The sequence below is a fragment of the Bison bison genome, unplaced genomic scaffold, assembly GCF_000754665.1.
Source record: "Bison bison bison isolate TAMUID 2011002044 unplaced genomic scaffold, Bison_UMD1.0 scf7180017864197, whole genome shotgun sequence".
NCBI lineage: Eukaryota > Metazoa > Chordata > Mammalia > Artiodactyla > Bovidae > Bison > Bison bison.
Window position 1 is genome coordinate 1,828,869 of NW_011494769.1, and position 25,541 is coordinate 1,854,409.

The following is a 25,541-nucleotide window of genomic DNA, read 5'->3' on the forward strand; positions in this document are numbered from 1 at the left end:
CCCCATGAAGACTGTGCATCCAGGAGCAGTTGGAGTCTAAGGAGAGCTGGAGTGAAAAACTCCAGGAATAGCCCTTGGGAATAGTTTTCCTCGAGAATCAGGGAATCTTCCAGAAGTGACCCACCTGCCTCACGAGGTCTGACACAATTTCCATCTGTTTGCCTCTCCCCCATTACTCTGCTCCTAAAGACTCCGTGGGTGATGGGAACAAGGGGACCCTTAGTAGTACAACTAGATAAACCAATTATTACAGGTACCTAAGAGACGTACATTTCTCCTCAGGTTCTGGAGGATGTGGTAAACAGGGGGCAACTGGAGAGTAGGGACTCATCTCTCGGTGTGCCCAGAAAACTCCCCCAGCAGTTGGGAAAGAGACCTCAGGGGTCTTCTATTCAAGCTCTACCTACCGCAGACCTCTTCTGTGTGCTTGTTTCTCTTAATAGGCACCCAAGTGAAACTATCCCCTCACCTGTGAGAGCTCAGTAAGGATCGGCTGTGGTGTCTTGGAGCCCCTCGCTTTACGGTGGTTTTTCTTTTTGGCAGTTGACCAGCATTAGTCAGCTTGGCCCTCTCCCACTCTTAGGAAGGTGAGGGGGAATACACTTAGGCTTTCTCATACTCAGAGCTAAAAAGTCTGAGATAAATTTTGCTGGGACCCATTCTAAAAAGTACCAGAAAGTTAGATAAGGACAGGAAACAGTATATAAAGTAAAATGAACTTTACAAACGTGTGAGGAGAAGAGTTCACTAAATGCAAGTGAACAAGCTCTAGAAATGAACCCTTTTCCTCCTGTTTCAGCACAATTTCTGAGAGTTCTGAAAGTCGGTAGTCAGTAGGGCTGTTTCTGCTCTGCATTGACGAATGCTGACATCTTGCCCTTCTTCCCACTTAAGTGCCAATAAAATTAAAATGCAGATAAAAGCAAGGTGAAGGCTAATCTCACGATTTTCTAAGTGCAGACATGTTCTTGAATCATGATTATCATCTTTGCATGATAATTTTAACAACCAAGATGATCACATGGTTCTGTTTATAGATCTTTAGATTGTGCCCCTTTATTGGCTTTATCCCCTAAGTATTATATATATTTTACATTACCCCTGTATTAAGCTTCCCTTCATCAGCATGTCAAGCTGGTGTGTCTGCGTTATATAAATATCCCACAAGCATAAAAAAAGACCATTCACAAGGGCACATGGGTATCAGGCCAAACAAAATTTCACTTTCCAAGGTGGATGTCAAATATGTAATCCTCTTCAAGATTCTCGCTCCAGGAAAAGGGGGCCCTTGTGAGAGGGGCTGATGTTGCTGCTGTGCATTAGCTATGCTGAGGGGGGTCATAAATTTTGGTTGTCAGCGTTTTCCGTGACTTTGTGGTGAAGGTAGTCTAGCTTTCATGTCATACATGAAATATGTTAGATCCCATCTTTAATGTAGAAACCACAGTTGTTTGGTTACACTCTTGAAGGAGGTTGGTGGTCAGTGTTGCAACATTCGTGTGAGATTTAGGAAATTCTTATGTTGTATTCTCAAGAGAAACAATTTACTCTGAGGCTAAGGAATATTTGCTTTTCCTCAGCATTTTCTGAAGGCATGCATGAGGGGCAATAAGCGGATATGTTCCACCCTGGCATCTCAACGCTGCAAAAGAAAAACCATTCCCTTTGCCACGGGCTCTTTGATAGAATCATTGTCTGAACTCTCAAAATGTTTATCTGAGTCAGAAAAGATGGAAATCAGACAAGGAGTTACAGCAGAGAGAAAAAGAATCAGGGAGCAAGTGAGAGTGGAGTAGAGAGGTTTTATAGAACCTAATATACAGTTAGAAACCTGTCTTTTAAAAGTTGAAAACTATGTTAGTTACCTACTGAGAAACAAAAGAAAATTCCAATATTGTTGTCAAATAGCAGCAGTTTTCATGCACAAATTACAGAAGGTTTTCAATAATCAGTCTTCTGTGAATCAGAATTGAGTTTGAAAGGGAGAGAGTTGTGTTTGGGGACGGGAGGGAATAGTCTAGACCTTATCAGATAGCTGTGGGTTTATATTCTAGCATTTGGCTTTTCCTGGAACAAAGGGATCATGATGAAATCCAATAAGGCACACCCTCAGAGTGGCTTCATCTTCGTTAAACTTGCCAAGTGCCAAAGCCAGGCCATCCTCTGCAACTCTGTTTGCATTGGTTCTTCTGAAGAGGTTCACTTGCTTTCTTAATCACATAGGGGAAAAGCTGCTGAAATTCATTCTTTCCTTTAGTTTTCATCCTCTTTTAGGGTTAGCAAGTCAGGCTCCCCCGTCCCGGGGGAAAGGTGGTAAGGGTACATGGTTAGCTTCATTTCAGAGCTAGGAAAAGTAAGGCCCACAGGATGATGAAATGCTTTTCCCAAGCTCTGTAATAACCCACCAAACAATGCTGTCATTCTCTGAAGCAGCATCATACTTGCAGTGTCTTGATCTCGCCATCTACACTCCAAAGAAGGCCAGAGTTGGGGTTAAAGCACAGTGGTAACTGGAGTTTCTGTGGATATATAGTTTCACTATATCCTGCTGGAAAAGTAGGAAGATCATTTGTCCCTCTGAATACTAAGCATGAAAGACTTTCTCTTCTCTCTTCAGTGCACAAGTAAATATGTTTCTGTGTAGAAGGTCCGCATAAGGAAGAGAGAAAAATAATGATGTGTTCCACTGGGGGTAATGCATGTTATGTGTCATACAAGCAGCAACTGTGTCAAAAGTGGAAACAAACTAAAACTTGACTGTTTTACTTCTTAAATGCATGTGTCAGTATGAACAACATAAGGCTGGATAGAACAGAAAACTCATTCCATTGAGAAATGATTCTGTAGACCCAATTCTGCCAATGAATAAGGTCATTCAGTCTTTCTAGTCTCTGTTTTCTCATCTGTAAGATGGGAACATTGGACAGACTGACCCAAAATCCCTTCCAGTTTTAAAGCCCTGTGACTCCATAAGAAATTCATGGACTGTTCCTTTAGGTTGCAGAACTCTCTCCGTACATATTTCCATGCTATAATACAATTGATGTAGTTTACATTTTGAATGAAATAAAAATATATGCTGTAGAGTGCACATTGGATTTTATCACTGTTTTGACTGCCGTAGAATTAGGAATCATGTCTGAGCAAAAGCGGACATTGCTCCTTTCTGATTTTGCTCCGAAATATATGTGTTTGGAATTATAAGAGAGTCCCTTAAGAAATTACTGCAGTTATTGCCTTTCTCCACCTATGCAGTTCTAGTCTTTTAATAACTGAGAGCCAAAATTCCCTGACCAGTAGTTTTAATTTGCATTAAAAACAGATTTATTATTTACAGAAGCACAAAGAATTTATGGGACTCAGAGCTGCAGTTCCAGCTTGGATCTCGCCTAATCATAGCCATGGAATCAATTAACAGTTCATCTGTGAAATGTGATAAAATCTTATGAGATACATATTGCCCAATAACTGAGAACGAGATGAAAGTATGCTCCATAATAGTAACGGGGCTTCAGGGTTTTACAATCGTTGTTGAATAGAGTTCCATTAGAAACTCCGTATTCGGGATGGCCACAAGAAAAAAAAAACAACACTGTGTCTGAACAGATGATAGAGCATTGAGTAATAAACCCTGGCCAGTCATTCTTGCTTTGATTAGTTTCCAACACCCTAGAAAAGGGGGCCATTTATTTAAGTGTTCTTGCTCATGGCAAATGAGCTTGTGGGGCTTGGAGTGGGTGGGGGGAAGGATTCAGTGCAGAGCTATAAATTGCTGCAAAGCTGGTGGCTCCAAGAAGGGCTGCTTGGGGGGCCTGGGTAGTCATCTGGGAACAAGCCTCCATGGGGTTGGTCAGGAGTTTCTTAGTGATATCTGGGAATCACCCTTATAAAACCTGGGTTCTTTTCCAACCCAGATTAGAGACCATTTTTAAGACCAAAAATGGTTTTTCCTCCAATCCTTGCTACATCCTCAATTATATGTATTTTTGTACATTGGTGGTTTGTATTCTTATATCATGATAAGCTTTAAAATGTAGCCTTCTTAAAGATCATATAGTCTAAGTCTCTTATTTTACCCTTGAGAAAATTGAGAGTCAAGTGTTGAATGATTGACCCAAGACTACAAAGCCAGCAGATGCCAGAATAAGGATGAAACAGGCTCTTTATCATCCATGAAGCACTCAGCAGATTGAGAATTCCCTGCAAGCTCTCTCATGTCCACTGGTAGTAGTACAGAACCAACATGGCATCAGTGTTCCATGTAATCCTTCAGCATAACCCAAAGAGTGGGTAAATGGCATGGATTTGAGATGAAGAACAAACCCCAAGTTTTTACCTATGTACACCCTGAAACTATTCATGCTGATTTTATGCAGATAAGATGTGTCCAAGAGTATTCCCAATCATGTTGAATTTCTTAGAAAATTGGCTTCAATACTTAGGCTTAGCATAAGCCACCGTGACCGCTAGGCCTGGGCTTCTGAGCTAGAAAAGGCATGTGGGTAGCGGGGGCGGCGAGGAGTTCTGAGTGTCTTCTCTCCTAATGGGTTTTGGCATTGACAGCTTCTCACCCTCCACCTCACAGTTTGTTATTCCTCTACATTTGCAGTTTTGAAACAACAGTAGGATATTTTGGGATGAAGCCAAAGTCTGGTGAGAAGGAGATCACACCCAACTACGTGTTTATGGTGTGGTACGAGTTCTGCAGTGACTTCAAGACTATCTGGAAACGGGAGAGTAAAAACATATCTAAAGAAAGGTAAGGTTCTAATAGACTGATTAACACTGGGAGTCTAGGAAACCACCTTCTCAACCCTAACGAAGCGTGTACATCTCACCCGTGTCAGTATTGCCTTTCAGATCAAGTGAACGTCAGGGAAGGATTATTGAGAGTTTATAAGGAAATGTGGGGGTGGGAGGGCTTGCTGTCCACACAGGCAGATACTCTCACGTGATCTGATAAGTTACACTTTCTTAACCCCTTCCAATTACTAGCTAGTAAATGAAAGGGGAGCTGTGCTAATTTGCAACAGATTGCTTCTCTGTGTATTTTCATGTCGGCCCAAGCTAAATGAGGCAGCCTTGCTGTCGCAGACAGTACAGACAAATAAAAGTGAATGCTTTTCCCATTAATATACTGAACTTGCATCAAAGGGAAGTCTCTGAGAGTCGGGCCACACTTAACACGGTGTGGAAGCCCCGCTCTGGATTTACAGCGCCACTTCTGACTCCCCGCATCCTGCTGAGGACATCAAACTGCGTGCCGCTCGCCTCATTGCAGCCTCCTGATTTTATTAGTTGGGGGTAGGAGGAAAACCTCAGCACTGAATATAGGGAGAGTGTGTGTGTTCGTTCTCCTTAGAGAAAGACTGCATTTGGCCCTGTTGATCAGGAAAAAAAAAGGCATTTCTGCTTGATCAGTGTTTTGATCAGGTTGCCACTGTTCTACAAAGGGTGTCATGGATTTAAACTTCAAACAGGTCTTGCTACTACTCCTGCGGAACAGATGTATGAGAGTGTCATTCAAAGTGAAGTTGGAGACAAAAATTCAACAAATGAAGGGAAGTGGTTTAATTGTAGCATCTATATCTCACTAAACATTGAGACCCTAAAGTCCAAATTTCAGTACTTTTGTTCTTTACTTTGGAATCAGAGAAAAGGTATATATAAAATATCTATACACATACAGACACACACACACAGTACACTAATATACTTTACCTTATAAAGCTACCTCAAAGGACTCATAATTTAGAGATTTCTTGACTCAGTTCTACTAAATCTATAAATATTTTCTCCAGGAATTTTTTAATATGTTTGCTTTCTAAGGAAGTCACAGAGCTTTAAAAATGTATCAACATATCTTCTTCCCACCATACCTCTTTTGGAACATGGGGAATTAAACCGAGTATATCCATTATAGAGTGAAAGCAGAAAAAAGTTAAGTGACATTGTTAAGCAAATAGATTGTTGATAACAGCATGAAAAAAATCCTAAAAATCTTGACATCCAACCCATCGTTCTCATCCTGCAATCTCTTGTTTAGCTCTTTAAGCTAAAATAAGCTTCTGTGGAATGCATTCTGTGTTTTGTGAGCCTCAGAGAAAAGTGACAGAGGCAAGTTCTTCTGTCTCTAAGGAGGTAGCAGCAGGCCAGTCAGCTTTCCATGTCCACACCCGAAGGCCAGGGAATTCCTTAGCGGGCCCTGAATGTCATGCCTTTGCTTGAGATTTTACATCTTAGATTTTAATCATAGCCCTTAGTGAATTTATCCTTTTCGTTGGAGCCCTGAAAATAGTCCCAGAAAACCAGCAGAGAGGGTAATGAATCCCTTTTCATTTGAATAAACTACTATTGAAATACTGAACCATGTTCCAAATGGAGTTTTTCCCTATCACAGAAGTTAGACCACACTCACTCTGAGCCTGTGGTGGTTCCAACTGCCCTTCAGAATGACCTGTCCTCCTAGTGATGGGCACTTGCTGTGCTGCTTCCTGGGTATAGCTGGTGAATTGCCCACTTCACACTCTGTAAACCAACACCTTTAAAGGGTCATGACTTCCCGGGACCCTTTTCAGATCTCATTTAGCAGTTTCAGGGGTTTCTTCATTCCAGCCGTGCTTTGTGAGATGGATCACCAAGGTTTCCAACCTAAAACATCTCTGAAAGTTAATGGTGGCTCATAAAATATTTGTGGAAGCAGCTTGTTTACAAAAATCATTTTGTTAAGAAACCTTAGCACATTATATGTATTATTGCTCATCCAGTTTAAAACAAACTTGGTAATAATCTGGGGTTTTCTCAGGAAATGAGGGATTTTTCAATTGTTCTCTATATCTGCTAAGGGTTTTAGCTTTCAAACTATTGACATCATATTCATTATGGTGAAATAAGAGAACTAACTCAAATTCTTCTATTATAATCAAATGAGAAATAATATGCCTGCTTTAATGATGGGAAACAATATGATTGCTCTAGTATTATATTTAATGATGTTTAATGTTATCATTTTTGTAGTACTTTTCCCAGAAATCCAATAAATCCTAACAACACTAAATGTCAGGGGGCTTCCCTGGTGGCTTAGACAGTAAAAGATTCTGCCTACAATGCAGGAGACCCAGGTTCAATCCCTGAGTCAGGGAGATCCCCTGGAGAAGGAAATGGCAACCCACTCCAATATTCTTGCCCAGAGAATCCCATGGACAGAGAAGCCTGGCAGGCTACAGTTCATGGGGTCACAAAGAGTCGGATATGACTGAGAAACTAATACTTTCACTTTCAGCATAACATAATATGAAAACATCCTCAAAAATTAAGTTCGTAACCAAATGAAAACTTAATAGCTTGTAATTATTAGGGAAAAAAACTATAATTTGGGATCCAGTAACTTCATCCTGCTTCATTTTCAGATGTGTTTGAAGGCCAACTAAAATCCCCAAAATCATTGGGAAAACCTAAGGATCAATAATAGTGTTTTCAAAGGGACAAAGTCACTTCCAAATGAAATGGAAATTTTGAAAACGACTTTAGGCCACTTGAAGTCGATTTTAGGTGACAGACAATATTTGCTTCTTATTCTGCTTAACATGGTCTCCTTGAATGCACATTAGTTTGATGCAAAACTGAATGATGCAACTCCATTGCAGGGTAACAAGTACTCTTCATGAGACCCAGAACAATGTCTAAACACACAGACGACTGATTGAAACATTCAATATGCTTGTGCCTTACAAATGAATGATATACCCTATTATTAAGCTGATGTCAGGACACAATTCGGTATTTTAGTAGAAGAGACAGTACTTAACTGGGGGTATGGTTTACCTGTAGATTTACTCTGTCAGTGGAAGAGCAAGCTACTATATGATGGTATGAAAGTGAAGTCGCTCAGTCGTGTCCGACTCTTTTTGACCCCATGGACTGTAGCCTACCAGGCTTCTCTGTCCATGGGATTTTCCAGGCAATAGTACTGGAGTGGATTGCCATTTCCTTCTCCAGGGGATCTTCCCAACCCAGGGATTGAACCCAGGTCTCCCTCATTGTAGACAGACACTTGACCGTCTGAGCCACCAGGGAAGTCCTATAACAGCATTAAACTTTGCTTGTCATGAAAGCCATTATTAGGCCAAAATGGCAAGCTTCTAAGACTGGACACAAATTCAGAGTGCCCCGCTCCCTAGACCTCAGTCTGTGACCCACCCAGTCCTCATGCCTCCCAAGTACTAGAACTTACCCTCTAGTGAAATGTACCAGACTCTGCTACCCTTCCTGAGTACTGGCAGCATTCCATAGTATAAAAAATGACTTCTGGATAGAGAGTTGAAAACCAGCATTTTTATGCGATTAGTCTGCTTTATGATCTTGGGCCAGTCACTTATTGCCTGGGGGACCCAAATATCACATTTGTAAAAGGTATATATTGGGATGAGGCAGGAACTAAATGCTTACTAAGATCTTTTCTGGTTTGAAATCTCTATGAATCAAGAAACTATTTTATTGTAATATTCTGAGAAACTGCATTTTCTTTCTGAGATAATGTCCCTTACCTTTGTTCCTGAGCTCATAGGGGACTAGACCAAAATACATTTCAAGCCAAGGTCTGGTGGTGAGTTGGGGAGAGCTTTGGAGACAGGCAGAATTTCCACTGTCCTCTTGGCCTTAATAACTGTCAACAGCTACCTTGGCTCATACCCTTTGCTCCTCCCCTAAAATACTAAGGTTGGTCTTGAAGACCACATTTTTTTCATTAAAAGTACACACACACAAAATTTTCCTCTGCTTATCTGCATCCAACATTGCATTAGCTGGTTTATGAAAGTTCATCAAGATTTTTATTCTCAGAAGCAGCTTTGGTTCAATTTTACTTTTTCATTCACTTTTGTATTTGTGTCTCTTGACATGCAAACATTCAATGAATTTTTGTAACACACATTTCTTCCACTTATTAAATCAATGGGTTATTTGAACCATATGCGTAGTGGCAAGGAGGTAACTTAATTTTTGCTGCTATCTCCATTGACTATTCTTTACTCACTTTCTGCTTTTTTCCTGTTTAATTACTCTGGCATATACAACTCTTCCTTATGAAACTTCCCACTCTCTAGGATATGTTAAGACTGCTCCCCACATGTGCCCAACACATGCATACATAGAGGCCACAAACCACTGCTATCCACAAAATGAGCTATGAATTTGCAAAAGGTAAAGAAGTCCCAGGGGAGTCATGACTCCAGGAATAAAGTCTTGACAAATAATTCAACCCTGAGCCAAGGCAAACTTTGAAAGTACCATTTAAAAACCCATAATGGCTGAGTAATGAGTGAATAAGGAGTTTGGTAAATTTTATATGAAATGCAAATAAGACATTTTGTTATATACATAACTATAATTTACACTAGCGGGGAATGGACTGTTAGTTGGGGTGTTTTAAGTTCAGCTAAATAACAACAGAGTTTTTGTTTTAAGTGTACTAGTTGCAGCAATTATGGTTAATTATGCAACTGCCATACCCTTGACAGCAGATGGTTCAGAGCTGTTGTGGGGTTATCCCAGAGCTGTTCTCAGGGCCCCACTGCTCAGGTCACTTTAGGACCAGGAGCTGGGGACTTGGAGTGGCCGTCACTCAACCCACAAAGAAGCTGTTGATTGTAGTGTAGACATCACAAGAATTCCTCTCTTTATATGATAAAGTTATTCCTGGAAAAAGTTCCATAAGCTAGAATTTTTATTTATTGAATCATGATCATTACAGTAATGTCTAACAAGTTAACTTGCTTTTCCCCAGCCCTCTGTTATGTGGTTAAATGATTTATATACACTTAACTGCTATAAAGGGGCTTCCCAGGTGACGCAGTGGTAAAGAATCTGCCTGCAATGCAGGAGACCCGGGTTCAATCCCTGGGTTGGGAAGATCCCCTGGAGAAGGAAATGGCAACCCACTCCAATATTCTTGCCTAGAAAATTCCATGGACAGAGGAGCCTGGCAGGCTACAGGGGGTCATGGGGTCGTAGAGTCAGACACGACTAAGTGACTGAACACATATACACAACTGCTAAGAAACTTCATATTTTAAAGGACCCCTTTAATAATACACATAATCACCTCCTAGTTTATTGGCATAACTTTGAATTTTCCTAAGTCACGTGTGTGAACGGTTCTTTACAAATACAGGAACGGTAAATGTGGGCTACAGTCCATAGGGTCTCAGAGTCAGACACAACCGTAGTGTCTTAGCAGCAGCGGCAGCAGCTTATGTCCCAACGAGTTCACTTACAAACAGAATGTGTGATTATCCTAGTCACAAAGAATTAAACCTGCTTATTTCCCAAGCTAAAACATTAAAACCACTATGCAAGGTTAAAAATATGAATAAGGAGAGGAGATAGTAGATTTTTAAATGGTAAAAATTATGGGATCATTGATTCTCAAAAACTAAAACACCTCTTTTGATCCTCTTTCCTCTGGAAATTAACTATTTCCTGTTCCTTCCAGCTTCTTAAAAGAAGAGTTTATATTCATTTCCTCACTTTCTTTTCCATAACACTCACTCTTTTCTGTGTAAGGATGAAGCCTCTGCTGCCATAACAAAGACCAAAGTAAATTTTACTTTTGCATAACAGTCTGAGTGTAAATTGTTTAGAAATCTGGATCCAGATTCCTTTACTTTTGTGACCACCATCATTAGGCGTGGTCCTTATTCACAAGGCCAAAGATGGCTCACATGATGTCCACCAGCTCTGAGTTCCTGTCAGTGGAAAGGGGCTGGCACACCCTTTGCTTTAAAGGGTGTGGCCCGAAAGGTATGCAGATTTCACTAGGCAGAACTTAGTCTCACAGCTCTATGCAAGGGAGACCAGGTAATGCAGGTTTTTCTAGGAGCCAGGGCCCAGTTAAAGACTGATGAGTGTTAGTCACGCAGTCATGGCTGACTCTTTGTGACCCCATGGACTGTAGCCCACCAGGCTTCTCTGTCCATGGAATTCTCCACACAAGAATACTGGAGTGGGTAGCCATTTCTTTCTCCAGGGAATCTTCCCAACCCAGGGATCGAACCCTGGTCTCCCACATTGCAGGCAGATTCTTTACTGTCTGAACCACTGGGGAAGCCCTGATTTCTGTTACTAAGGAGAGCAGGAGAAATGAATGTTGAGACCATTGGCAGACTTGGCCACCTTTCCCATTTGCGGAACCAAGCAGCTGACTTCTTGCCACTACTAGCTTTTGACACTGATGCTCGTTTCTTCCATCTCCTTCATCAGCTCCTCTTTTTCTTCTGTGGATCTTCCCCTGGGTTCGGATCTCAGTTCCTCTTTTCTTCTTTGTACTCTGTCCCTAGTTAATCCCAATAATTCTCACAACTTCATTGATCACCTCTTTGCCCAGTCCTCCTACCCAGAACCAACCTCTTAATTGGACTCAAATCTCCTACTTCACACTGAGCATTCCCACAGGCTGCCCAGCCTTCATCTGCACCTCAGTATGCCTACTCCTCTGAGGCTCCCTAACTTTCTTTGGTTAGGGAACAAATTCATTTCCCTCTCCTCCTCCTACTAGTTCAGTGGCAGGCTGGAAACTGGAATCATATTAATGCTACAAGATTCACTTTCCACCCATTGCAAACTTCTCAGATTTGCCTCCTCAGTGGCTTCTTTTCCACCCTGTTTTCTCAGTGACTTTGCCCTAGTTCAGGACCTTATGTCTCCCTGGATTACTGCTACATCCTCTGACTCTTCTCTCTGCCTGTAGTTTTTCTGTTTCCTCTTCATTGGTGCTTAATATTGTATCCAGTTATCTTTTTAAAACAGAAGTTAGACCATATCTATTTCTTTTTATTTATACTTGGCTGTAACATATATATTTTTAACTTTTTGTATTGGGGTATAGCTGATAAACAATGTTGACTTCTCATCTGTTTCCTTAAACATATTTCTATTTAAGCGTTTTCTGTTCTGAAATAAAAGGAAGAAAATCAGCCATGATTGGTTCTTATATGTATTAACTCTGAGAGCCTTACAACAGCCCTGAAAAGGTGTATTACTGTTGTACAGCTAAGCAGAGGAGAGAGTAAATGAATTGCCAGCATCACAGTTTCACTCCTAAGGTACAGGATGGGGATAAGAACCTAGGTCTTATGTGACAACTAAAGCTTGAGCTCTTTCAATAATTCCTTATTTCTCCCAACTTAGAGCATGAGCATATTTAGCTTTCCTTAGCCTGTTTTCCAGCCTCATTTCCCATATCCTCATCTGCCTCACTCCGGACCTTGACTCTATTCCTCACGTCTGCACATCCTTGCCTGTTTTCTCATTGTGTACTTTCTTTAAATTGCATTGTTCCCAGTTATTTCTTGCTGATCAAAGCAGTCATCCTTTAAGGGCTACCTCCAAAATCTCTCCCCTAAATAAAGGAATTACATCTTCCTCTGCTCTCAGATAGCATATTTTTCTTACTATGCTTTAGCACTTAATTCATTCCAACTTGTTATTGTGGCACTTTACATGTCTTTTTCCACCTTTAGGATATAAGCCCATTCCTTGTCATATCTTCTATGGTACGTCTCCAGTGCAGAGCCTGATAATTGTTTATTGATAGAGAAAGGACTTTCCAACATAGTACAAAATGATGCTGAGTGAGCATTAAGGATCCTGGGCAGAGTGAGTGTGGAGGAGGAAGTGAATTCCTAGGAAAAATGAGGGGGCTAGGGGGCACTTTGGGAAGATGGTTAGCCATCAAAAGGGCCACCCTCTGTAAAAGTTGTAGAAGAGATTCAGAAGCCTGTATGGGAATGCTGGATATCAGTCACTTCCAAATTTGGCAGGTCTTCTAAATCACCTGGAGAGCTTTGTCAGATCTACCAAATCAGAATCCCAGGAGGGTAGACCCTAGGGACTTGCCATTTTAGAAAGCTCCTCATAGAGAGGATGAGCAAGAACACAGTTTGTGTTTGGTTGCTTCAGTACATGCCTTGGCTTCATCCCCTGATGAAATCTATCAGATCAGCTTTGGAGATGGGAGGAAGACGTTCATATTCCCAGGGAGTCTTACCATGTTCAACCAATCCCCCCTAACATAAACGTGCACCACTTAATCAGCTTGACTTAAGCACATACTTTTAAAATATCTATTCCTTCTTAAGTGCTCTGAAGCTTCCTATTCTGAAAGAATTTAACCTGGTGATCACGTAATGCCTCCTTCATGAAGCTTTCTCTGATCTCTGTGAGTTCTTTCCTCCAAAATTTGGGAGGGAGGAAAGAGATGGTTACTGTCTCTTTAATTTGGGTATTAGTGATTTCTTTTCCATTCATTTTATTATAGACATTTTCCCCTCAAATAAATCATAAGCCCTAGAAGACAATGGAGAAGGGAATGGCAATCCACTCCAGTATTCTTGCCTGGAGAATTGCGTGGACAGAAGAGCCTGGCAGGCTACAGTCCTTGGGGTCTCAGAGTTGGACACAACTGGGTGACTAGCACACACTGAAGATAAGAGCAATGCCTCCATACATATTTGTTCTCTCTCTGGCATCTTCTATTCCCTCATATATAGTGAGTGCTCAGTTAATATTTGTTGAACAAATAAACAATCACTGTGTTTTCGTTTGGCATGTTGAAATTGATTACAAAATTTGCTGTCGACTGCTGATAGATGAGAGATCTTATTTATTTAGACTTAGGTGGTAGAATTCCCCAAACATATCCCTTATGGGTTGTTTTTGCTCAAGTATCTAAAATCTTTATAGCTTGGTTAAAGAGGATAGACATGTTCAAAACAAGAAAGACTAGTTATCAGGGTAAAACAATCACCTTCTCTGTTCTTGACTGTATTACTTTCAATTTGTCTTAAAAAAAAAAAAAAACTAGGAAAAAAAAAGGAAGTGAAGATCTTTAGGATTCATGGCTGTGCCAAGCCTCAAACCTCTTTAGAGCTCACATAAGAACCTTTGAGAGCATCTGTCCACACTCTATTTCCCTAGCTTGGCAGACAGCAATGGAAACCCAAAGTAAGTCTCCTTCATTCAGCTAGAATATTTCTAAATTGCTTATCTGTGGGACTCCTGACAGCTCCTGCCTTGGGCAGAGAATGGATGGAATGGGGGGCTGCCTGGGTAGTATAATTTGAGGGGCGCCAGAAAGACTGCCTGCTCCACCCAATCTCCCCTGCTTCCTCCCCTTTTTGTTTTAGTCACCCTGCAAACAGGCTCTGATCAGTTCCAGTTTTTGGTGAGACTCGGTTGGTGGTAAAGGTTTCAAAACCAAAGGAGGAGGGGACATCTACAAGCACGTGCATGTCTTCATTATCAGGATTGGAAATGTCTTCCAAGGACTAGCAGTGCATTGCAATTAAACTTGCAGATTTATGTCCCAGGGCCGGCTTGAGTTTCCAAGCTGTCTCCCAGACGCCTCTCCCTGAACAAGGAAACACAATGCTGTTACCTTTCACTCTGCACCTAAATCGCCCAGGCGGCTCAGGGTGTTTCGTCTACCAAGTGCAGAGTGATTGGCTTTAACTGATCATTGCATTCCATTGCAAGTCCAGGACCCCCCTATTTCCACTCCCTTGTGTCTTGGGGGAGACACTCTGCAAACGGAAGCGGCCTTTGTTCTGCAATTAATCATTTGAAGTCAAAGTGTGTTTGGGTACTACTAGTGATAACCCGCAAAAGCTATCAAGTGACTGATTGTGTAGCTGGTGAAATGCGGTGTCTAGGAGAACTTCCTTCATTGTAAATAGAAAAATATCTTAGGAATGAGGTAGAGAAAGTTGTCAAATGTAGGAAGTGGAAGTGATGGGCTAATTTATCATGGAATCACTGAGAGGTGATTCTGATGTGTAAGGAGCTGTCTTTTAAGTCTAAGACCTGCCTTACTTTCCGGCTGGTCTGTCTTACCATGGCTGCTAGTGAGACTGGCCTGGGTGCCATGGGGATGGAAGGGTTAGTCAAGGTCAAGGGTCAGACTCTGAAGAGGGAATAAGCATAGAAGAGTGTGTACCTATCCCAAGTCTGTAGCCCTGTTAGCCTGCCTGAGATAAATGATTTTGAGGCTACCCATTATTTCATATGGGTTCCTAGTTCCCTGGTGGCTCAGACGCTAAAAGCTTCTGCCTACAATGTGGGAGACCCAGGTTCGATCCCTGGGTTGGGAAGATCCCCTGGAGAAGGAAATGGCAGCCCACTCCAGTATTCTTGCCTGGAAAAATCCCATGGACAGAGGAGCCTGGCAGGCTACAGTCCATGGGGTCGCAAAGAGTCAGACACAACTGAGCGACTTCACTTTCACTTACTTTCATTATTTCATATTGTCTCTGGCTGTCTTCTTGGAGTTTTATTTTCTTACCCTTTGGAAACATTCCACATAGACGAGTTTATGATGTTTCCATCAGCTGCTACAGTGAGGGAGAAATGTCTGTTTACATTGAGGAGATGATGAGTTTAATCTTTGTGTTGTAGGTTTTTTTTTTTAATTGAAGTATAGTTGATTTACAATATCATGTTAGTTTCAGGTGGAGTGTGCTTCAGTTATATATATATATATATATTGTATTTTTGGTTGTTTACTGATAATAAAGAGTGACTATTTCATTGGCTTTCATAACTATTATCTCTGTGTAGTAGTTTTATCAAGAATTCAGAAACACACTTCATGGAGTGTTCTCAAGGCAGGTAGAAATAAGGGCAGTTCCTACAGCCCCTGATTTAGAACCCAAGCTGGACCTTTGCCTTCTCCTCCCCGCCCCAACCTGCCGTGTGGAGAAATGTCCTGACTCAGTGAACTGAGGACAGTACCTATGGACACTTGAGGAGTATCAAAAGATGTAGAGAAATCCCACAGAGTGCCCATACTTTCCTTCTCATGTCCAGGCTACTAGGCAGTGGTTAGAAGGGTAACCTGACATAGCAACACCTAAAAGCACGTTAAAAACAACCCCTATGATGTTAACACCATCTGTGCTGCAGGAAAGCCTAATGAGGAAAATACCAGGATGTTGCCCTCAACCTTCTCCATCTAAAGTACCAGAAACTATGTGCAACTGAACTTTCTTAAGCAATCAAGCCACTCCCAGGCTTCCCCAAAGTCTCTTTGAATAGTATTCTTTGCTCCTTGACCTGACGCTACTTAGTTCAAGGCTGCAAGGAGATCATGGCAGGGGAGTGAATAGTCTGTTGGTATTTCATCTCTGCAGCTTCTTATACAGTGTCTCTTGTTTTTTTTCTCCTAAAGGGAAACCATAAAAATAGCGCTTTATTATAATAACACTTTACTTATAGAAGAAGGTGTCCCTAATAATGACTGGTAAAAGGCCAGCCCACCTTGGGGAGCCAGACTGGCAAGACATTTATTTAGAAGTATGATCTTCAGTAGGTGCCAATACCTTTTCCATCCCACAAAAACCTTATCCACCCTTCAAAGAGGTCCAGGCTGGAATTTACGAGGCCACAGACAAGGGAATGTTTTTCTCACGTTCCTTTGCTGATCATGTTCTTCTGTGTATTTCAGAATAGCCACCAGAATGAAGAGCTCTCATACTTGGTAGATTCTGGTTCACATGTTTTTGAAGTTTAGCATGAGCCTAGTGACACAGTTGTTTGGATCTTTAGCTTTTATTATCCTGTCTTTCTGGGTGTTATTCACGGCAGCACACTGACTCAGATGCTCATTACTACACATACTGGCACTCAGAGCCTGCTGTGTTCCCTTTCTAGACTATTTTGACCTCTTTAGTGATGAGTGATATTAAGTCTTCTTTAAACAGGTTTACATTACAGCTGGTCAGATTTCACGCTTTTACCAACATGCATTTCAATTTCATGAACTGTGCTCCTGTAATGCTGCTCTTTTCTTTGCCTTCATCCACCCATGTTCCCAAAGCCATTGACTTTGAAAATCATCAGTGAGGATGCGTAGATGGTGTGGGTCATGCAGTGATTAATGTTTCTAGGTCACACCATCCTGGATGGATAACAGAGCTTCCTCTTTGAAGCTAGCAGCACTATAAGTAAAACTGTACCCCTGTAATCCTGCATCACTTCCTCAGTCCCATAGTGAACATTTCAAGAGTTGAATGAGCTATTAACAAGTATGCCCTGCTAATATAACCAGATTATCTGTTTTCTACTTGCTGAAATGAATTCATCATCATTTAGAGAATTTCTAACAAATCACACCAATAAGTCTTTAAAACAAAATGGTAATTTGTGGGAGCCATCTACCTGGTTTTTTTTTTTTTCATTCTTTTGGAGCAGTCTAGGTTTACAACAAAACTGAGAGATAGGTGAATTTCCTACAGAGATTTCCCGTATATCCTCCTGTCCCCACACATGCATAGCCTCCTCCATTATCAACGTCACTCATCATAATGACAATTTTTTTTTTTTTTTTTTTACCAAAGAGGAATATATTGACACACCATAACTACCCAGAGTCCATAGTTTTTACCTTAGGGTTCACTGGTAGTGTCCATTTTCTGAGTTTTGACAAATTGTGTAGTAATATAATCTATTATAACATCTGACATCATACAGAGTATTTTTCACTGCGCTAAATCTCCTCTGTGCTTTGTCTATTCAGATCTCCTTCTTGCCCCACAGCCACTCATCTTTTTATTGTCTCCATGGTTTTGCCTTTTCCAGAACATTTACTCATTTTTAAGTACTGAAATTAACCCCACTCTTTATGGTGTAGATTTCAACCTAAGCTATGATTTGAGATCAGTTGTGTCCAGACACCAGTGAGTTGCCTATGTGACTTTTTAAATTAAAAATATAACCTAGGCTTATACATAAGAGTTATTCAGAGGTTAATAGGCTGACAGTCTTATTACAATTCAGACAGTTATTTGTAATGGGAAAGAAAGGAAACAGAAAAAGTACAGATGACCCAAAGAAAATGTTAATTGCAGTCAATTAAATTGGAAGGAATCTTAGGGTATAATCTATTGGATTCATTTCATCTCCAGTCTAAGGTATTAAGAGCAAAGGAAGTGAACAGAAATTGAAAAGTAGAATAGGGCCGAAATCAGGAAGATCAGTTAAAATTTCCAGCACAAAAACACAAAGAAAATGAATCATAATGAAATGTAATGTCTTCATTAACAGGGAAGTAAGTGGATGCTCCCATGGGCACTTAATTTTCCCACATTTCAGCTCCTCTGAATCTGTCCCCACAATGCCTGTCTGTGAGTCTTTGTCAGAGGCTGTTGATCTTCCAGGCTTAGGACATTTCTGGAAAGTATCAAGCAGGGGAGAGTGCAGAACTGGCTGTGTTGTGATTTTTAAAGCTTTGATATTTTATTAAAGCCCCAAAGCTGGAATCTGGTGACTATGGCTGTCAGAAGAATCATTCTTCTGAGAGGCTTTGTCTTCTTAATCAGCTCTTTATCTCCCAGAGATCCCTGGACAGTTCTTTAAGAAGACTTCTCTTGGCTCTCATTCTCCTGGACAAGAAGGTCATTTTTTTCTCCTTCTCCCAGGAGATTCAGTGGGTTCCACTGAGTTCCATACATAGGGTTTTCCAACTTTTTATTTTTTTAAGAGCTTTTTTTTATACAAATGAAAACATTCATGGAACCTCAATATATTAAACAAATAAAATTTAACTTTTCTGGTTGAAGCAGTCTTGCAGATGCTGGGGTTAAGAGAATCCTTAACTCTTCCTTCTTTTCCTGAGGCACCTTTGCTGAGTTTTAAGGTATTTTGGAAGACAGTTTGAAAATGCTCCTCTAAGTCATTGGTTATTCCATTAGTGACATGGAGTACGAAACAGCCTGAAACTCTACCCCATCTCCTATATCTCATTTACTTCTTGGTTGGCTAGTATGCCCAATCCCTATGGTTAAAAATGAAGGCACATCTGTTATTATAAAGTTCAGGATGATTTCAGTATATTCTGCCTTGTACATTGTGAACCAATGAAAAATTAGATGTCAAAAGAATAAAGACATCTTCTTCAGTCTCACAGAAGTCTGGGTTCTGAGTTGGTTTCATTCAGCTGCAGGAATGAAGCTGAATGAAGATGTTTCTACACATCTAGCCTGTAGAAACTCCAAAGTATGCCCAGTTTTAAGATCTCCCAGAAAAGGAGGCTGTAGTATGGAGAATCTGAGCCTTTGAATGGAAAGACATATCACTCTTTGGAATGCAGTTCCCTCAACTGCCTTATGATCCCAGCTGTCTGATGGGTTAAAGAAAAAGTATGAAACTGTCCCTTATTCAGATCTTTTCATTTAGCATGGGAATAATATTTTCTTGGCGCTTTCTACATGGAAGCAGAATTTCCTCCTCAACCAAGGAGTAGAAGCAGAATTCCTTCCCCAACTATCCAAGGTTGTGAATTATTTCTATGGAATTAAGACTGAGCAGGACTGTCAGAGGACACATGTCACCGCCCTGTCTCATATTCACATCTTTCCCCAGTAAACTTTGACAGCAACTGAAATTTACTGGGGCCCTCGATAAGTCTCTAGAGATACATTATAACAAAAAGGAAGAAAAGGTTTCAAAAATCAATTTTACTAAGGCATTTGTAAATTCAAAGTAGTTCTTTTCTTTCTCTAACTTGTTGGTTGTTTTTCTCCCTATATTTCAGATTTTTTTTTTGAGGGTGTGAGATGTAATCTTTGAAATCAAGTCTAGGTATTCTCCTATGAGTAATCATGAGCAACTGTGTGTGATAGAGTAAATATTTAGACAAGAAACAAAAATAGAACCAAGATTTAGGCCAGGACCAAAAATAAGTCCATGAGCAATGGAGCCAGGGAGGTTAGAAATTGTCTAACCAGTTCTTTGACTGAATGCAAAAAAGTTCTTACCTCGTAAGTGAGAGAGGCAGATTCCAGACTTGGGAAAAGTTGTATAACCTTACGGAGCCTCAATCTCCTTGGGGACAAAGCAGTGTGGATACTTTCAGGAATCCTGGAATGTGTACATAATCTGATACGTATAAATATTTAGCACATTTGGGTGGCCTTGAGCATCCTTTCCTTTTCCGTATGTAGGACTCAACCAGCTACATTTACTGGAGCTAGATTTTTAGATGCTTTTATGTGTTATTTTTTCCCCCAAAGCTAAATGCAGAAAATAATTTTTCTACAACTTCTGGGTATTTACTAAACAGGCTTGTTTAAGGAAGGGGGTGAAAACTGTCAGTGCAAGTCATTTGTCACTTAGACGTTTGCTAACAACTGACTGGTGCCTGGCACTGCTGAATGTGGGATCAGGGAGGACACTCAGATATGCAGAGGCGTAATGACTGTCCTCAAGCGGTTCCAGTAGTTTAAGGGAAATAAGACACCTCTCCAGTCCTAAGAGGAAAAGTTCCTAAGTGCCTTAAGAGAGGGGCAAAGTGCCCCTTTGCTTGAGAAAAGAGCAATTACTTCTGACTAAGAGAGATGAAGGAAGCTTTCATGACGCTGGCACTTAAGCTGGGACTAGAAGAATGGGAAGAATTTGAACACATGGAAGTGAGTAAAAAAGTCATTGAGGGAACAGTCAGAGCAAGATGCAGGGAAGAGAAGAGCCTTGGTACAAAGAAGAGTGAGAAGTTTGACCAGGACAGGAACACGTGGAGTGAAGGGAAGAGAAGGAAAGGATGCTTGATAAGGAATCATAGGTAATATGTTTCTTCAGTTTTCATAGCAGTTGTGCTCTTTAGGTGTGATACTACTTCCATTTAAAAAAAAATTTTTTTTTGGCTTGCTAGATCTTAGTTTCCCAACCAGGGATCACAACTGCACCCCCTGCAGTGGAAGCCCCGAGTCTTGACCACTGGCCCTCCAAGGAAGTCCCTATTTCCACTTTTAACAGATGAGGAAATTGAGGCTCTAAAGGGTTAAGTGATTTGCCCAAGGATAGTATTAAACTAGATCTGGGTCTGAAAAGGTAAGATAGACCAGTAAACTACATTTAAAACAGGGGGAGCATTGAGTGCCAGAGTAAGGAATTTTCTGGATCCTATACTGTAGTTCTGGCTTCCCTGGTGGCTCAGTGATAAAGAATCCACCTGCCCGAGCAGGAGATGCAGGTTTGATCCCTGGAGAAGGAAATGGCAGCCCACTCCAGTGTTCTTGATGTGAGAATTCCAGGGACAGAGGAGCCTGACAGACATCATCAGTCCTTGGGGTCGCAGAAGAGTTGGACACGACTTAGTGACTAAACGACAGCAGCAAGCTACTGCCTGAGGGCCAAATTCACCTCACAGCCAGCTTTTGTAAATCCGTTTCTTAGAATGCAGCATTGCACTGCCATTCAGTCGCATCATTGTAGGGCTCCTTTCATGCTACAACAGAGTAGTCCCAGAGATCCTATGGCTCACAAAGTCTAAACTATTGACTCTCTGGCTCTTTACAGGAAACCTTTGCTACCCTGGCTGTGGTTGATTGGGCATCACTGAGACTTTTTTTGAGAAGGGTGATGACATTCTTAGAGTGATGTGTTATTCATTGATATCATTTTCATCAGTAGGATCCATCGGAGGGAACTAGATAATTTCAAAGACTATTTTAGTAATCTAGGCCCTCGCCCCTGTGCTCTCAAACGATCACAGTAGCCTTCCAGCAAGTTTCTGACCAAAACTTGGAAGCTTAGAGAATCCAGGCAGGCAGCAAAAATGACTGAAGTGTGCCAGGTAAGTGCAAACAAGCTGGTAGCTGGCAGCACCTCACAGCCTCAGGGCTGAGCACGGGACAGGCAGTGATGGCAAGTGTTGCAGACTGAGGTGTGGTCACGGTCAAGTGCCGCTCAGTGTTACTGTACCTTCTAGGTTTCTAAGGGAGGCCAGAACTTTGGATTCTATGTGAAGTCTCTGTATTACCCACGCTAGCTCACATTTGTTTAAACCTCCTGGAGTTGATGGAAACTGGATTTACATTGGTTTAAATCCCCCTTGGCCAATCACACTGCCGGCCTCTTCTCTTCAGTTTCTTCCCATATGATGACCAGAACACTGATGATGAAGTGAACTTAGTGTGATCAATGACAGCAGCTGCTGTCACTTCTTCAGCAGGTATAGGACACTTTGAACAGAGTTTTTAAAGGACATTTTTGAGAGACAGACAGGCAAACTGACCAACTGACTGACCGACCAATTATCCAAAAAAATCAATCTCTTGTCAGGTCAAGGCAGTTTTCAAGACCTGCCTACATGCTCTGTTATGACAATATATGTAACATAGCTAGCTGGTCAGAATTAAGTTTCATATCATATGATACAAAAACTATTGACAAATAGCCTTGCCCTCCACCATTAACGTTGCCCTCTAATGGAAAGGATATCTAGAGAATCTCATGAGAGCTTGTTGGTCTGTATTTTGCAGGATTGGCTTTGAGCATGGTTGTTGTTGTTTAGACACTCGGGCATGTCCAACTCTGCGAATCCATGGACTGCAGCACACCGGGCTCCCTGTCCACCACCAACTCCCAGAGCTGGCTCAAACTCATGTCCATTGAGTCAGTGATGCCATCCAACCATCTTGTCCTCTGTTGTCCCCTTCTCCTGTCTTCTATCTTTCCCAGCATCAGAGGTTTTTCCAGTGAGTCCGTTCTTTGCATCAAGTGGCAGAAGTATTGTATAGCTTCAGCATCAGTCCTTGCAATGAATATTCAGGACTGATTTCCTTTAGAATGGACTGGTTTGATCTCCTTGCAGTCCCAGGGACTCTTTAAGAGTCTTCTCCAGCACCACAGTTCAAAGGCATCAGTTCTTCGGTGCTCAGTCTTCTTTATGGTCCAACTCTCACATCCATACCTGACTACTGGAAAAAAAAAAAATAGCTTTGACTATACAGTCCTTTGTCAGCACAGTAATGTCCCTGCTCTTTAATATCCTGTCTAGGTGGTTATAGCTTTCCTTCCAAGGAGCAAGCGTCTTTTAACTTCATGGCTGCAGTCACCATCTGCAGTGATTTTGGAGCCCAAGAAAATAAAGTCTGTCACTATTCCATTGTTTCCCCATCTGTTTGCCATGGAGTGATGGGACCCAATGCCATGATCTTCGTTTTTTGAATGTTGAGTTTTAAGCCAGTTTTTTCACTCTCCTCTTTCACTTTCATCAAGAGGCTCTTTAGTTTCTCTTTGTTTTTTGCCATAAGGGTGGTGTCATTGAGCATTGAGTATTGGTGATGTTATGGTGAGAGAAAGTGACTTTATATTTTCATGCGCCAGAATGGACTTGAATATTTTCCCCATAACCATTCTTGAGACCTAAGTTTTTACAGTTTGGAGGTTAATGACTTATAATTATTTATTAATTCATTAACTCAGTCTTACGGTCACATACTATATGCCATTTTACAGTGTAAAATGTGAAGGAAAGAAGGTAAAGTCCTATCCCCTGCTTTTGATAAGCTCTGCTACTGCTACGCCACTTCAGTCGTGTCTGACTCCGTGCAACCCCATAGACGGCAGCCCACGATAAACCCAGCCTGCTCCCCCACCCCTGGGATTCTCCAGGCAAGAACACTGGAGTAGGTTGCCATTTCCTTCTCCAGTGCCTGAAAGTGAAAAGTGAAAGTGAAGTCTCTCAGTCTCTGGTCTTGTGTAAAAAACAGGTGCATAACATGATTGCAACACAGTGAAATAAATTAACCTTGACAGGAGGTATGAACTTATCCAACCAGATTTCTTTCTTTATGTAATAAATGTGCAGTGGAAAAAAAAGATTGGAAAACATTCCATTTTATTAATAAAATAACCTTAAATGTCCTAGAAAGTCTTAGACAGGACCAACCTTATAATTTACGGGGCTCCTTGTTCAAAAACTGGGAATCTCAAGAACGTGGGAGTGCATTAAATGAAGAAGCCCCATGCAACTGTGCGTGTGTGTGCCTAGGCAGCCTCGAGGGCTCAGCATTTTAAAAAATTCAGATGAGCAGTATTTTAAGGAAGTAAAGGATTTTTTAAAAAATTTGTTCTGTAGGTCTCTTTATGGCATGTAAATGTGTGCCAGCTACTGTATCAAGGGCTAGGAACACAGCAATAAAAATGATAGCCACAATCTCTACTCTCATGTATCTTACTGTCTAGCTGAGAGATTTATATATGATAATTTTTCTTAACTGTCCCATTGTGTCTTAATTACATTCTCAGAAAAGCATTTAAATGGCCAGTAAGTTTTGCCTTTTCTTTATACTTTTAATTATATAGAATAATTTGAAAATATAATCCTTCCATGTATAAATATAGAATTTTCCTATAAAGAACAAGTGTCATTTTGGTTATGAGAAAAACAAGGTTAACGTGAAAAAATATATTTACTCATAAATTCTATAATTTGAAATGTAAATTTTATTTATGATACTTACATCAAAGAAACTTGGGAAAATTGTGAGGAAATAGATTCAATCTTCTTTTGAAATTGAAATAGTTTCTTACTTATTTATCTGGAAAAGGTCAGATCAGATCAGATCAGTCGCTCAGTTGTGTCCGACTCTTTGCGACCCCATCAGTTTTCATTCCAATCCCAAAGAAAGGCAATGCTAAAGAATGTTCAAACTATGCACAGTTGCACTCATCTCACACGCTAGCAAAGTAATGCTCAAAATTCTCCAAGCCAGGCTTCAACAGTACGTGAACCATGAACTTCTGGATGTTCAAGCTGGGTTTAGAAAAGCCAGAGGAACCCGAGATCAAATTGCCAACATCCAATGGATCATCAAAAAAGCAAGAAAGTTCCAGAAAAATATCTATTTCTGCTTTATTGACTACACCAAAGCCTTTAACTGTGTGGATCACAACAAACTGTGGAAAATTATTCCAAAAGATGGGAATACCAGACCACCTTACCTGCCTCCTGAGGAATCTGTATGCAGGTCAAGAAGCAACAGTTACAACTGTACATGGAACAACAGACTGGTTCCAAATCAGGAAAGGAGTGCATCTGTCAATCTGCTTATTTAACTTATATGCAGAGTACATCATGCGAAATGCTGGGCTGAATGAAGCACAAGCTGGAATCAAGATTGCCATGAGAAATAAGAGTAACTAAGATATGCAAATGACACCACCCTTATGGCAGAAAGCAAAGAGGAACTAAAGAGCCTCTTGATAAAAGTGAAAGTGGAGAATGAAAAAGTTGGCTTAAAAGTCAACATTCAGAAAACTAGGATCATGGCATCCAGTCCCATCACTTCATGGCAAATAGATGGGGAAACAATGAAGATAGTGACAGACTTTATTTTTTGGGCTCCAAAATCACTGCAGATGGTGACTGCAGCCATGAAATTAGAAGATGCTTACTCCTTGGAAGAAAAGTTAGAACCAACCTAGACAGCATATTAAAAAGCAGAGACATTACTTTGCCAACAAAGGTCCATCTAATCAAAGCTATGGTTTTTCCAATAATCATGTGTGGATGTGAGAGTGGGACTATAAAGAAAGCTGAGTGTGAAAGAATTGGTGCTTTTGAACTGTGGTGTTGGAGAAGACTCTTGAGAGTCCCTTGGACTGCAAGGAGATCCAACCAGTCCATCCTAAAGGAGACCAGTCCTGGGTGGTCACTGGAAGGACTGATGCTGAAGCTGAAACTCCAATCCTTTGGCCACCTGATG

General features: G+C 41.0%; 1 protein-coding gene across 1 annotated transcript in view; it reads left to right on the top strand.

Moving 5' to 3' along the window:
• FMN1 (formin 1) overlaps positions 1–25,541 on the top strand; it is a 340,200-nt gene that overhangs the window by 304,103 nt on the left and 10,556 nt on the right. The window contains exon 17 of the mRNA XM_010844210.1: positions 4,610–4,759. Coding sequence (XP_010842512.1) covers positions 4,610–4,759 — 150 coding nt within the window. The remainder of the gene's footprint in view (positions 1–4,609; positions 4,760–25,541) is intronic.